This window comes from Daphnia pulex, chromosome 10 (assembly GCF_021134715.1).
Source record: "Daphnia pulex isolate KAP4 chromosome 10, ASM2113471v1".
NCBI classification, from domain to species: Eukaryota; Metazoa; Arthropoda; class Branchiopoda; order Diplostraca; family Daphniidae; genus Daphnia; species Daphnia pulex.
Genome location: NC_060026.1, coordinates 6,162,121 through 6,178,068, shown reverse-complemented (window position 1 = coordinate 6,178,068; position 15,948 = coordinate 6,162,121). Strand labels below are relative to the sequence as shown.

Below are 15,948 nucleotides of genomic sequence, written 5' to 3'. Positions count from 1 at the left end.
GCCAAATTGTTAAAATTTTCGAATTGAGTTGGTCTGACTTCTGTTCTAAATTTAATGTGATGGTTTGTTCTTTTAACAAACACAACCCCACTAATGGTTGAATGCTTATTACATTAAGTTAATGTAATGGCCAAAATTTTCAGAAAAAGCAAACAAACAATAAAAAACATACCTAAAGTACCAGGAAGGTAAGGACAGCTGGTGACATGATTGAAGTTTTGTGATTGCATTTCTTCTTGATCTGTCTCTCGGTGGTAAAAATAATTGAAGTTTGAGACAATCACAGGTACGGGAAGGGCTATGGTAAGCACACCAGCAATTGCGCAAAGTGAGCCCACGATTTTCCCCCATACTCCCACTGGCCTGTTAAGGATTTCACCAATCAAACAAAAAAAACGCACATTAATAGTCAAAGATTTTCACTAGGAAATATCGAATATCATACACAGTTATAAAGTGAAGCTTAATTTGAATGGGAAGCAACTCAAAAATTTGTGAAACCGAAAAAGTTTAATTTGAGGAATTGTCTATTTCAAATCAAGGAATCGTGTTGAAAAACTGTCTATCATACGTTTCACATTTAATATTTGGTTTACTCTCCAAGCGAATGAAACACTTCATTATCGTCGTATTCTTCTTTCCCTTTTCGACGATTATTTGTTATGTACTAGCAAGAAGAAAAATGCAGACGAATAATAATGCAATACAACAAGCCATGAAACATGCAGAGCAACGAAAACAATGTATTCCCTCACCAAGGAAAGGAAATCTAATTCTAACCAGCAAATTTTACAATTGCTATGAAATTGACATGATTCAGGAAAATAAATCTAATTTCATTACCAATACTTTATTAAAGATTTCTCTGGGTACGGTGACTAAATAATAGGTGGTACTATTACGTTGTAGATAGTATTAAAAAAATCAGGAAATACAGCAAAAGTCCGTAGCAGGCATTGTTTGCCAATAAATATTCAGAAAAGCTGGTGTGAATAGGATAACTTAGCGAAGTTCCCTTGATGCACACCAAATAATAAGGGTTCATGTTAATAGAGAATTGAAAAAGAAAAAGGACAAAACTGAAAAAGATAAAAGATATTAAGACATAGATGAAATACACCAAGCTGGTCAATGCAGATAAGTTGAAGGAAAGGGATGAAAAAGGAGAAAGAAATTGAAGGGCAGGCAAGTACATCGTACGTCATGTCACCATAGCCGACGGTGGTCATCGTGACTACGGCCCACCAGAAAGCATCCGGGATGGATTTGAAGTGGGATACCTCCGAGCCAGCCTCGGCAAAATAGACGGCACTTGAAAATAATATTACGCCTGCAAAATGAGGCGGAGTTTCGGGTCAAAGTAATCCTTTGTAGTTTGTTGGAATCTATGTCTAATGCCATATAGTATTATGAGATGCAAATTAACTTAACAACTCCTCACAATCAATTTGAGCGGCAATCAGTTATCAAAAGTGAATCAGTCATTTCTATCTACCAACAGTCTTCTAGAAGATAAAATATTTAAAAAATAATAAACTTTAAACAGCAAAACATAGATGCTTTAATATAAATCTTAAACTTGCTACAGACACTTGGATTATTTCCCTTAGTATTTTGAAATTCTTTCTTTGCTTACTGACAAACGGATTCAATTAGTAAAGTACCAATAAGCTGTACTGTATGATTTCTAATTTTCTTTCGAATTCTCTAGTATTTCTCAAAAGGATATAACTTCTTAAACATTGACGACTAAAAATCCACCGGTGATCAACGGATCAATGTCTGTGTTCTCTAAAGCAAACAACAAACTTGATTGATTCATAGTTCTACAACGACAAAGATTTTTACTCAAAATGAACACAAATCTAAATACATATGAACGCTCTCTATACAGTATAAATTGGTGAACTTGCGCTACTAAAGGTTTCATTTTCAATTTTAGTTTTAATTTTTGTCCTGCCTTTGCATTGAAGGTATCCATGAATTTTCTTTGAAATTTCTTACGATTTTATTTCTTTAACATATACTGTACTGTAATCTAGTCTATCTATTTTTATCTAAAAGTTGTTTGGAATACATAATTTATAAATAAACAGAAAAAAGTACCCGGTGCCGCGGGTTTAAAATGTTAAAACTATCCAATTCGTTTTAAGAAATATCTTACTTTGACGTAAGTATGAAATTAGTCAGTAGAAAAAAATACAGAAGAATGGGACAACTTATTTCAACACCAATTGCCAACTTTTGGACCCAAAACATTTCCTTAAAAATAACTTCAATCAATCAAAGATTGTTTTATTATAGCGGTCCACTCAAATGTGTGACAAAAACTTTAATAGTACGCCTACACTAAAAGAATAGCAATATTGCCACAAAAAATAGCACACTAAAATACTTATACTCAAATATTGAACTTTTTATAAAAACAATTTGAGGGGGAAATGTAAAAAAAGGTAGGCCTAGTAAAAAGTAAAAGTCGATGTGCCAGCTAACAAGACTAAAACAATTGCAAATAATCCTTCTTCTGGATGTAATCTAGCTAGATAAATTGCAACAGTTTAGGAGTTGACAACGTTTGGCGATAATTACGTTACAGTTTTGGTCCGTCATTCATTAGAGCTACATGACAATATGAATTATTATTATACTTCGTCAATCAGAAGAACTGATTTAACATTTGAACACCAGATTGCAAAGCAACAATCATATTTGTCAACTCCTTGGCCGAATTATCTAACCTACGACAATAAATTAACTTAAAACAAAGCTACGCGAACCAGATTCTTCTCTTTGTCTATTAATTAGATTTGTGTGGTGAAGGAAAGGGATATGAAGAGTCGAAAGACGAGTAGAGAAAAAGAACACGAAAGATGACGAAGAGGCCTCGGTATGTGTGGACGACGAACAAAGCAAGAAACAATGAAAAGGTTGACACAGACGCACGAGCTGCTGCGGTGTGCTCAACTATCCAAAAACATCTACACAACGAACATTTTGACGATCGATAAATTGAACCAAATAGAAGATTGAATAAAGTAGTACACTAGACACATCGGGATGACGAAAATTATTTTTTGCGAAGAAAAAACGATTCAGTGAAAGAAATTACAAACTGAAAAATAAACGAACCAACAGAGCATGTTTGTTGATTCGTTAAAAATATTATAAAAGAACTCGTATTGGCTTGAGTCGATGAGAGTGTAAATATTACACTGCTGGAAATACCTCATATCCCCGTAACCGACGGTGGTCATGGTAACCACAGCCCACCAAAATGCGTCCGGGATGGATTTGAAGTAGGAATATTCCGAGCCCGCCTCAGCAAAGTAGACGGCACTCGAAAATAATATAACACCTGGCAATATACACCGTAAGCAACAACGAAAACAACCAAAATAAAATTGTAGGGTAGTCTAGTTTGGGTAAGAGCAACCTCATTTTTTAAACCGTGATCATTTTAAAGACCCACAAATTTGCTCCGAAATTATGGGGATCTGGAAATCTGGAAACAGGAATCAACGAAATTTACATACAATGCTACCCGTATTTATGTTTGTTTGTGTGCGTAGATATTCCTCAAAATGAAGCGTTTTTTTTGTTTTCTGAAATAATCCGTATCTTTAACGAAACGCATAAGTAAATACTATTTTTCTAATTCTCGAAATAAGCAGAATGTCTAATTACTTAAAATAGTTAGTTAGCAACTTTTTATTTGGCGAAAAACTATTGTTAGTTAATATAGTATTTAAAAAATTTAGACTATGTAATGTGGAAAATTTCCAGTAAAATGTACAGAAATTTATATTTCTGTCAATAATCCCTGAAATATAGACTGTTATAGAATCAATTTGCTTACCTATAAATAAGAAAAAAATCAAAAGTCCTAGTTCTCTCATTGAGGCCTTGAGCGTGCGACCTAGAATCTGGAGTCCCTTGGAGTGGCGAGAGAGTTTGAAAATTCGAAACACTCGAACAAGTCGGATGACTCGAAGAATTGCCAATGACATGGCCTGATTGCTACTCCTCTCTTGAGGCGGCCCTCGTTGAATACCGTCGTCAATGTCCTCTTCTTCTGCTAGGACAGTGGCCAACGTTATGAAGTAAGGAATGATAGCCATTATGTCGATAACATTCATCATATCTTTAAAAAAGTTTCGTTGGTTTGGACAACATATGATGCGCACGATGATTTCAAAAGTAAACCACACTATGCAGATTGTTTCGATGAGAAAGAAAGGGTCTGTGAAGTCGGGCACTTCGTCCTCCTCGATTCGCGTCCGATTGTTGGTGGCGTTGAAAAGTTTGTAATGCTTGAACTCCGGCAAAGTTTCAAGGCAAAATATAACAATCGAAAGGAGGATGACCACTACGGAGATAATGGCTACCACACGAGCAGCTTGTGAACTTTCCGGATATTCAAAAAGCAACCACACTTTCCTTTTCCATTCTTTTTCTGGTAGTGGTCTCTCCTCTTCTTTGATGAAGCCTTCGTCCTCCCTAAAATAATCGAAAAAGGACATGCTTATTAGATTAAAACTATAACCATTAATCTATATCGGAGTTTTGAAGGAATAAATGGTGATAAAATTTTGATAAAAGCCGAGAATTCCAGCCGACTGGCTCAATTCTACCTGAATTTACTGATGGCTGTTTCACCAAGTTCGTAGAATTTGATTTCTTCGGAGAAAACATCAAGTGGAACATTGACAGGTCTCCGCAATCTGCCACCACTCTGATAATAATACAGAATAGCATCGAAACAAGGCCGGTTGCGATCGAAAAAATATTCGTTCCTCAGTGGATCAAAATAGCGAATCCGTCGAGCAGGATCACCCAAAAGTGTTTCAGGAAACTGGTTAAGAGTACGAAGTTGGGTTTCGAATCTTAGTCCACTCACCTATTTCAATACAGGAAATTTTCACCAAAAGTAGAAGAATTTAAAATACAAATGCAGGAAACGTAATTCAGAAGTAATCAGAACTCAGGCAACCATCCAAATTAAAAAAATATCTGAAGTTTGACTTTGATTTTATTAAGAAAAGGTATAAAAATGGTAAATCACTTTGAAATTTAGTACTCTTTACTTCATTGGAAAAATAGTACTAGAAAATATATGATTAAAGGAATTCCAGAAATTATTGATTTTGAAAAGGTTATCGACTTACTGAAAAACACAAAGAAATAATTTTAAATTGTAACAAGTTACTCACATTGATAACGACGCGTTCACAAAAATCGTGGTCATGTGGAATGGGCTCAAAGGTTCCAACCCCTGGGAATTGGCCATTTGGGTTAAGTCCATCGTCGTCGTCGTGACTTGCCAATTTGGGCAGAGACCTGAATATAATTTATAATTTCTTCAGTTCAGTGGTTTAATTTCTTTCACATTTCCATTTCATCAAAATATTTTTTTACATTCGTAATTTTTTCCTATATTGGAAAAAATTTCTTTCTCTTCTTCTAAATATTTCCAACTAAATAAATATATGCGATTGCGTGGTTAAACCTCAAAGAGTTTTCGATTTTGGAAGTCTTTTTATTGTTGTTGTTGCTTTTTACATTTTACTGTTTGTGAATTTTTAGTTTTAGTGAATCGCGAGAATACAACAGAAATGATATTTCTTGTTTTTTTTCGTTTTTTCGTGTTTCTAAGTTAGGCTCAAAGTTTTACTAAATAATATTATTTGTAACGGCAAATCATTCAGTTTATTTCAAAAATTTATATATTAACATTTATTTATTACGTGTATAACTACTTGCACAAAATTTAATTATAATCTTCCGTTTATTTGAAAAAATCATTTTCCTAAAAAAATTTTTACGAAAAACTTTTTTATCGGTAATATTCTGTATTTTAATATTTAAGACAGAATAAGTTGAAAATTTTTTTAAAAATCCTTTAAATCCGAATCTCAATAGCAAGAAAGAAATAATTTGGCAGTCTAGACTCTAGATAATATTATAAAGCGTAAAAATAAGAAAATATAACTAACCCCTTTGTAAATTATTGTGCCAAAAAGAAAATTATATTCTTCTTTAATGGAGCTAAGCGAAATAGAAAAATTAAACTTTGCTGCTACTTCAAGTCCAAGCTAATTTCTGTCAGAATTGGAAGAATTATATTTTTTAAAGAATGTATAGTTTATTATTACATTACTTCGAACAGCGATAGCGGATAGCGTTTGTTTGATTAATAATATTGACAATACAGCATGTATACGATCTAGACCAACGTGTGGGTTTTGTACTCTTGTCTGTTTTTGATACCCGTTCGAAACACAATAATCGATCTATGCTTCACAATAGTGTATATACTGTACAAGTTGCCAGTCCAGATTTACCGCCCTATATTTAGATACGACATATATTGGGTGTATTGGTTTGGGTGGAGTATGTTAGAAAGCACTATTTAATAATTTTTTTCACTCGATACGCTGCAGATCAAAGGAATAATAAATGAAATTAAAAGTATATTGACTGGATGATTTTGTAATCAAGAGATATTTCTTCACTTTTACTTCGTTGTTTTCGATAAACGTAGGGGGCTTAAAACTTGTATGTTAAAGGATAAAGTTACCAAGATAATGACGAATGTATCTTAATGTGGGCACTATGTCCTTCCTTGATAAACCCAGGAATCCAGAGGTCTTATTAACACGCAATAAGAGACAGTTTCCTTGCTTGAAAACATGACATTTAATACCTGTGCCGACGGTGAACTGGGTAGCATCCATCCATGTTAAATATATCATTTGTGGGTAAACATTACTTTACGAAGTTTAGGCAATCCCTCCCCCCTCCATAACTGGCATGGGCGTCAAAAAATAATCGATGACTTTATGTAATAACCAACAACATGTCGCACATGATAGAGATGAGGCCGTTAAGAGACTGTATATTCTGTAGCTTTTTTTCAGTATAAATTCGTGTCACCGTACTGAATGGAGAAAGTCATCACAAGTAAAGAGATAAACTCTACAAAACCGTTGTTGAATCATTTTGTGATTCTCTATCAATAGATTCTGATTTCTGTACTTTCGGGTAAAATAGTTGTCACCATTACGAATACACCACCGCTGGTCACCGAAATGTGCTGAATGTTTTAATATAATGTCAAATTCAAAATAACGAGTAATACAATGATTAAATAAATCGAAAAGTTGATTAAAATTCTATGATTAAAGGCACCACTGCACCAGTGCACCATCAACCACTTGCCACCTGGAGCGCTGGTTCTAGATACGTTCACATGGTCTTGTTCCCTTCACAGAACTGCTGATTATAGGAGGCCGTTGGCATATGCGTGCGTGTGTGTACTGTGCAGGGAGCTACGGTTTGTCGGTTTCCAAGTTCTGTTAGCAGCTACTCTTGCAGCCGTTCTCCTTGTTGTATGAGAGCGAATCGATGCATAGCCCCTGCATAGACGCATAGCATCGACTGTAGAGGATGGTGCACAGTCGGCGGGTCGAGAAATCCCATCCGATCTGTTGTATGCAAGAGAAATATGGCAAATGGAAGACTGAGAGGTTTGCTGCCACTGCGATAAGGGGCGGTCTGTTTTCACGTAAGTATGCAATAGGCGGGAAAGCGAAGCGGGGTTCAATTGAGCAGGATGATACAGGATGCATGTCGCTAGCATTGATCCAGCTTACAATAATGCAGCTGCCACCAATTCCTTTTTCTCTTTTAACCTTCTTTATCTCAATTTCTTATTATTATTCTGTTCTTCCAGACATACAGCACCTCCTTCTACCCTTAGCTCTTCATGTACCTCTTTTCACCACCCTCTTGTTTCAAAACTTGTAAGGACACACTTAGAAAAACGGGTTGGTCCTTATTCGATTCTGCCCTGCGTTTGTTTAGAGTCATGGACTTGCGGATCCTGTGCAACTTTTGCACGTGCTCTCTCAACCGACCTCTTGTTTCTAGATCTTACTGTCTCCTCTTTCCTCCGCTGCTGTCATCGATTTTGCCGCTTAGTACGACAAACATGCGTAGTAAAAAGAGTGTAAGATAGGAAAGGGAGACAAGAAGGTAGACAGAGAATAACGAATAGACACTGTAGACAGGAAGTATGAAAAGGACGAAGGTTTTGCGGTTCACCGTGTTATTGAACATTGACATCGGAGGTAAAAGAGTGATGTGTTCCTTTAATGTTGTTAAAAGTCACAATAGGTTAAAGAAATCGATCAATCGAACAAATTGACGGTTTCCCTACATTGCTTTTGTGTGCCCTTATTATGTGTAATGTGGTTAGCTTCGTTACGACACAAAAGTATCATAACCATAAAAAGAAATCATAAATTAAGTGGACAACTATGTATAATACTAAAATCCTAAGGTTTAATGTATTGGAAATGAATGAATAAGCAAATGACCATAAATATTGTCACATACATACATAATGTTTTTCGTGTATGTGACAATTGCTGACCTGATAGAAGATTTAACTTTTAACCGGAAACATTATGATCAAAATAGAATTAAAAACCTACATATTTTAAATAATTTTTTAAAGTTTAAATTGATTCAGTTGAATACTGCTGTTGATCTAGAAGCTATACCCCTACCGATATAAAAAAATTTATGGAATTTCAATTAAAATAATAAATAACTTGAGAGAACACAAAAGTTGAATAATTTTTCAGTGGTGGTGCTATTCCAAATTTCAGATAAGATTCTGCAATTAATAAGCGAAAGACAGATTTGACAAGATTCTAAAAAGTAAATAAATGAAATTTGGATTGCAGTAATAACTATAAATATCAGAACTAGGGATATTTGGAATGAGAAATAGGTAAATTATAAGTAGACAAATGGTAGAGTGGATGAGAAGAGTAACAGTGTATGAGTTCTAGTCATCGAGTTCTAGTCACTACTTCTAACTGTAGCGTGAGTGCAGAGGCAAACGATTGTGGGGAAGGGAGGTACAGTGTTAGTATTGTAGACAGCCAAAGAGAGGGAGAAAAGGAAGGGGACGAAATCTGCTGCAGTGCAGATGAACTGCAGCTGTTGGCGTCCAGTCGTTCAGCATCTTATTACTAGCAGTGCTAGGACGAAAATCGCGAGAGGGCGGAGACCGAAGAGTTGTGGAACGAGTAAGGGAGCGGGAAGAGGTTGGGGTGCGGAATCGGAAGATGGAACAAGAACTAGAACTTCTTTTTTTATTTAGAAAAGAATCGCTCTGTTTATCTCTTGTCTCGTAGAACCTTGAGTCTCTATCAAATTCATTCAGTAGCAAAATCCTGCTGATCGACAAGTTGTGCTCTGAAGCAAGACATGGAGTGACCAACTGCTCAAAACAAGCTTTTTTCCATCGTATTTTTTTTTAGAAATATGTCTCACTATCTTATTTTTTGTCAATCCTTTCAATCCTGCGTCGTTAAGTTCCTTGAATCTGCTGGCTGACTACAACGTACAATTTTCATAGTTTATCCGAATGTTATGAAGAAGAAATAACAATAGTTTCTCGGGTTCCTCATACATTTTAACATTTTTGAACTTTTGTATTGCTGAATTTCAACATGAATTTAGAATGTGAGAATGTTTCAGTTTTCATGAGCACCATCTATCTGTTTAGACACGAAACTAACGTTAGCCCCGCCCTAGCGGCATCCGGCGAGTTTTTCTGGGTTGGCTGGAAGCTCTCCTCTATTATCGATCAGCAAAACAGACTGCAGCTGCAAGGAGAAAATTTCCAGACTGGAGGATTTCAGCTCAGAACTTGGAAGACTGGAATCATCAGCACCATGGCCACTTAGTCTCGCTTCTATCTGATGTACAGTGATACTTGAGCCCCAAGAAAAAATACCGTCGTATCGCTATGGTTCTTAGTACTGTCATTGCATCAGAGTAGATATATCACTCTAACCTTATACTAACTCGTTCAGTTCTGCCGCTCTGAGATGATGTTGCAAAGTGCTAACAGGATTCACTGACTAGTGATCGTTCTGATGAACCATTTCAAAATTTCTTCTCTTGACAAAAGATTGTATAGGGCTGTGTAAGGATGTTTTTATCTGGTGGAAATTCTTTTTTTTTAATTCCGTCTTTTATCAGACAAACTTCATCTTTCAAGTGCTAAACGTTGTTGTCCCACTAGTGGAATGAAATATGCAGTGTTTCTGACACATTCACGATTGCTTATCTCTGCGATTGTATGCAGATATGCATGTACCAACATAGAAGTCTGCCTCCCTTGGCTTTTCTTTATTTTTCGGAACTATAACACCTGTGCAACAGACTTACATTACACGCAAGGAGGTGTGTGGTTACTTAGAGCGCTATGCTTGAAAACAATGAGCAGCGAAATCAAGCGACACAGCGTCTTGCAGCGAGGAAGCTCAAATAATACACTAAACGATTACACTGAATTCATTCCTAGAAATTGAGGGAAATCACTTTTGGACTAGATGGTCTCCAAAGTACGGATTTGCTTTCAACTGGTCGAATATACTGCAGACTGCTATGTGCGCTGTGGATACAACCATTGCAGCCTTCATGGCCAAAGTCCTACAGTATGCATGCTGTATAAATAAAACATAGTACATATTTATTCCTGGCTATCCACGAAGCACACACTCAACTCAGTTCATCCGCATTCCCTCTGCGCTTCTTTGCCGAATACACGCAAGCCACCGCATGCACTATTATGTGCACACGATTTTTTATACCATAAAAATGACATGCACCTCGATTGGCGTCCTTCACTGTTCTCCACACTCGCGATCCTCGTCGGTTCCAACCGGGGTCAGCCCAAGAAAGTACCAGTCTACAGAGTTGTGACGATAGACTGCATTTCTAGTTCACATGATTAGCATGACGAAATTTAATTCAAAATTGCACCATAGTGCGGGGTATGTGGACTTGCAGTATTACACTATGTTGCTACGCGTGATGGACGTAGACATAGGCACAAACAGGAATCCACAATCCAATCGTGCAGTTGGTGAGAAGCAAAAGCCAGGATTTATGGATATTATTGAATGGAACATGTTGACTGGGATGATTACTTTTTAAATTAGGGCTAGCAGGAGTATTAGATAAATTAGGTTTAATTTTTGAGTTGTAATTGCACCTGAGGCATAAAGCAAAATAAAAATGAAAACTAAATCAATTTCCCATAACCCATTTCGCTTCCATATTCGATGCTGTTTTTTATGCAGAACTAAGAGCCAACTACGGATGGATTGAAAAGAGTCTACAAGTGATATGGAACTGAGATCAAGCAGCGCTAGACCGCATCGTCGTTTCGCTCAATACTATTTACTTACACTGAAATGAGCTTTGCAGTGATACTACAACAAGACCCACCCTTTTGGTTTTGGTTTGTAATGTTAGGGGTATTGACTATGTATCATGCGCTGATTTACACACAAAGTACTGTGCCGCATTGCTGTCTGCTAACAGTGGCAACCACGCTTTTTCACTGGCAACATTGGACTTCGCTTTCATCGCTCTGCTTTAACAAAACTGCCAAGATAAAATACGTAATGTTGCCCAATAAAAATTTAAAATATCATTATCTACTAAAAATAAATGGATAGTACTTAACAGATTTTTTTTTACTAATTTAAAGAATCGGAGAAGAATCATGAATCACCAAAAATTAAAACAAATAAGAAATGTGGCAGTGAGTGTCTACGGACGAATGAAGAATTCAGATATTTGGTTTAGTCTTGTTACCATGGTACTTACACAAATCGCGAGTAACGTGCATGCTCGTCACCTAATCCGTACAAGCCAGCCACAGCAGCAGCCATTATGCGGTGGTCACTTGATTCCCATTCACCCTCTCACATCAATATGAGAATTAGAGCATCCGGATGGGCGATGTGGAGGTATTTAATGGGGCAACACAGAGCTCTTCTCTCAAACACAACATTTTGAATTTTGATGTGTTTTGAAGATCTTCTTTTCTCGTTTATGACTTTTAAAATTATTATTTTTACGAACACCAGTGAACAATAGACTGAAAAGCAAATGACACTGCTTCAGTTCTCTATGATTCGAATTCAAAATTCAAATGTTAATGACACAGTTACCCCAACTTCAGAGTATTTTATGCGCCTACTGCACTGCGTTGTCTTTGTGTGAGATAAAGGTCACAATGTCACAATATCACAAAAAGCTAGGAAAAGTCACCAAGATTATGGCACAACGCACAATAGATTCCCAACAGAACCACTAGGACACAATTTTTCCTGTATGGATCTTCAAATATGGATCGCTTGGTTGGTTGAAGCATAGTTCCCAACGATCAAGGGGCCTCGAAATAGAGAGTGACGACCAAACGTCGCCCACTCAGCCACTAAACAGTTATCTTCAACGTCACCTGGGCCACATCCATATCCGCCAGACGAACAGCTGCTTTTGCCCACCACCGTCGTGTTGATTTTGAATACACTCCCAATTTCCTTAGTATACCACTGCTGATACTGCCCATGAAAAGTCTAGGTCGAAAGAGGTAGGGTAGAGGTGGGGTGGAGGCTGTTGATTCGTCAAGGAAAAATAGGGCAGCAATATTTTGCCAGACATCAACACGCGATTCAGCTCAACTCTGAGAAGCCTTCCCGTTCTTGTAAGGTGTGTTGGAGTTGGGTAATACAGTAACGGAGTAACAGAGTTAAGGAATGTAATAAGAGTCCGGAACGAATTCTGTTGAATTTGACATGGCACGGTTGACGGAAAGAGTTTCGCAGTAACAGCTGAGCACCTTAACAGTACACAGCGACGAGTGCAGATGACGACTGGGGCTCCCAACGTGCCAGGAAGAGAAATATATAGTCAACGATAGGTAGATCGCGTGTCTAATCCGCTCAGAGGTTCCTCGTATACCGAGTTTTTGAACCCGTTACGATGCCGTTTGCTACCGCTAGTACCGCCACCAACGCTCTACCCGCGTGCCAAAAGTCCCGACAATCTTTCATTTTATCTATATTGACTTTGTTGAGTTATTTTGTTCAATCGGCTGAACGCAAGCCCTGCATCAGCCAACCACAACAAGATCTACTATTTGGATTGGCCGACACGCTTGCTGGTGCTGTTATTTTAGATATTAAAATGATATAGAAAGGAATTTCTATAGCTGTGTCTGCAAAGTTGGAAATCGAACAAGATTAATAAGTGAATGAAATAAAAAAGGAAAAGAGGAATGCTAAGAAAAATAATTGGGACAAAAAAGACGTCGTGAACGCTGAAGGATAAGGGGAGGGTTGTACGTTACGGTCTCTCTTGCCCCAGGATTTCTGGTCCCCAATCTCGCTCTCTATATTATGAATGCCAGATCATAGCCAATGTGTCACGAGGTCTGGCACCCATAGTTACCGTCGCATAGCTTTCACAAATGAGCTCTAGGCTCCCATCCCCGTCATGGTGCCTTGGAATCGGAATTCGAAAATTTTCTAATGGATATTTTCTCAACCCCAAGTCACAGAGGAGCAATAATATTTTTACAAGTAGAAAAAAATCTGATTTTATTACTTTTTGCTTACTTTAGCAAAATCAGGTAAACGAATTGGGAAATAGAAAAACATAGATTCAGTGAACGGGAAATTTTGTAAAACACGAGGTAGGCGGTGCTAGTAGTTTCATCGTCATCATAGTAGCCTTCATCGGCAAGATGCCCAGAGACAACCTTATCCATCAACCTTGTATATGCTGTGATGTCTTCTGTTCGAGATGGTCGACAAAAAAGTCATGTTTAAGGGGAGCTGTAGGAATGGCTCTCGTGCCAACGCGATCAGATGGAATGCAAAGCGAGCAGAAATTTCTTGGCTCTTTCAATGTGCTTCGAGTTTGTAGATTGTTGCTTACAAAAGCGAGCAATCTGAATTTATTTTAGCACTTTATTACTTCGCGTTTTCCCCCTGATTATATGAACACTTAGAGTGTTATTATTTTCTTCTGTTGTGCGAGATATAAAAACATTCATTTACAAGTTTATTGTTGTAAATCAAATCGTAATTCCATGTAGTTCGTCCAAAGTAATGAACTGAGATTGGTTGTTCCTATCTCAGCAAGCTTAGTAAGACGTCCGCATCATACGAACGGTTACGAGGAAAAACTTAAGAACCCCATAAGGAGCTTGGGAAACCACTAATTACATATAAGCTATACTCGTCTTTATCTCGACAGTACAAATGGCAAACCCACAATTTTTTACTAACCCCAAAATCAGATTATACATCTATAAGCTAACCCAGCCACCAAAAATATTAAAGAAACTTCTTAAAAAAGAAACATTGAATTGCACCAATAAGTAAATTTGTCCTATTTGTGTAATGCGTCAATAAATCAGGTAGCACACGAATGTAAAATTTACGTAAGTAAAATCCGAAAAGATTTGCAATGGAATTAGATAGATGACCAGCAACCCTTATTTAAAATTCCTGCGTACAATTATTTGTGTGTTGTTAGAAAGTACAACAAAACAAACACGAGGATAACTTAGAAACAGTTTCAGTAGATTCGATGGACCATAACTTAGTTCGCCGTATTTTTGCTTCTGAAATATCATTGGTATTTGAATACGTAAACAAATCAATGGCTAGTGACGCTTTTATCGGTATTAATGCGGGGAACACGTAGATTGCATTTTTGTTAATTTATTGTTACACGATCGAAGAACAAATCGTGACTTGGTTTACTTTCGTGTTGCTATCTACCAAATTGTATGCTTTAGATTAATTATCATGAAACTTGATCATTAGTTGATTCAGTCTGGTTCACATTGCCGAGTGATTTAAATAACCCTTTACATGCAATGCTACTTAAAATGAGCGATGCCGAACGTCATATTTTGGCTAAATCACCTTTTTTAGAATATTCTCACTCGGGTAACATCCAACTACATCGTCCAAATTTAAAAATCCTTCTAGATAAATGTATTGGGATTTCACGATTGATATTTACCACTTTAAATGGCGGTGGTCAATAATTATAATAATTACCCAAACTGCTGACTTAAAACTATACTATCGATTTGTCTTTCGAATGTTGAACTATGTGTCTATGCGTACAAATACTCGTTGGAGCTATCATAGGCTTAGACTATGCAAAATTACTATTGCTTTGAGCTTTCGTCTTGTTCTCGACCTATTTGTTGTACTCTGTTTAGGGTATCGTTTGGCAGTCGTCGAGTTTTATAGAGACTGTGAATTTAGGTTAATTTCATCCCCGACATCTAGAGAGTGTTGAGAAGAGGTATGGACGACTCATCCGAAAAATTAGGTCGTCAATAAGCCAATAGACAGTACGCGTAATTGTCCTAAAGTTTTTTGTTGCAGGTAACGAACAAACTAGTGTGACACCAGTGTGTAGCGATCGATGATGAATCGAAAAGAACGAGCTATTTCAACATTTAACGTCAAACTGTGCCAGAAAGTGTCTGTATGTGCCTTCTTCCCATTTTTTTTAGCTTCTGTTTCCTCGCCACTGTCATACATCTAAATATAACCTAAGGCAAGCTGTGGCTTGATTGCATCTCCTCAAGTCACAGTCCTGGACTGCGGTCGAAGCTTTCAAAGCGAAAATAACTGTTTCGGCTTTCAACTTCTGTTTGGAAGCTATAGAGTTGAAAGGCTTGACTGTGGAAAGCATAGAGTATTAGTTTTTGAATCGTTTCCAGTACTGTGAAAATTTGGCCACGTTTGACTACTGGTTGTTTGTATTTGGGCTGACGAGGCGCGTTCTATGTACGTGTGACTCTCGGCACGAATCCAAAATACCAATCCGTCCCATCCTGACTCTCGTTCCATATAGTTGTACAACAGTTCCCCACATAACAGGTGGATTAGCTCGTGGATGACGCGGTACATTGTTAGAGAAGCAAGCCAAAACATTCATGGACTATTTTCTTTTCTCTTTATTTTGATAAGACTTTATTCAGTTGTTTATAGACCTGACATAGAAGTAATCTATTAATATGAAATATTAGATTAAGAGACT

The 15,948-nt window shown here is 37.1% G+C and overlaps 1 protein-coding gene across 9 annotated transcripts in view; it reads right to left on the bottom strand.

Moving 5' to 3' along the window:
- LOC124206118 (potassium voltage-gated channel protein Shaker-like) overlaps window positions 1-15,948 on the bottom strand; it is a 35,291-nt gene that overhangs the window by 3,766 nt on the left and 15,577 nt on the right. For 3 of the 9 annotated variants that reach the window (XM_046603767.1, XM_046603772.1, XM_046603771.1), the window contains exons 2-6: window positions 5,211-5,337; window positions 4,632-4,897; window positions 3,857-4,497; window positions 1,201-1,330; window positions 173-363 (exon numbers count right to left, since the gene is read on the bottom strand). In XM_046603767.1, the coding sequence (XP_046459723.1) occupies window positions 173-363; window positions 1,201-1,330; window positions 3,857-4,497; window positions 4,632-4,897; window positions 5,211-5,337 (1,355 nt within the window). Of the gene's footprint in view, window positions 1-172; window positions 364-1,193; window positions 1,331-3,225; window positions 3,356-3,856; window positions 4,498-4,631; window positions 4,898-5,210; window positions 5,338-11,697; window positions 15,914-15,948 lie in introns of those variants that run through there. The other 6 variants (XM_046603770.1, XM_046603769.1, XM_046603775.1 and 3 more) reach the window with 6 other exon arrangements.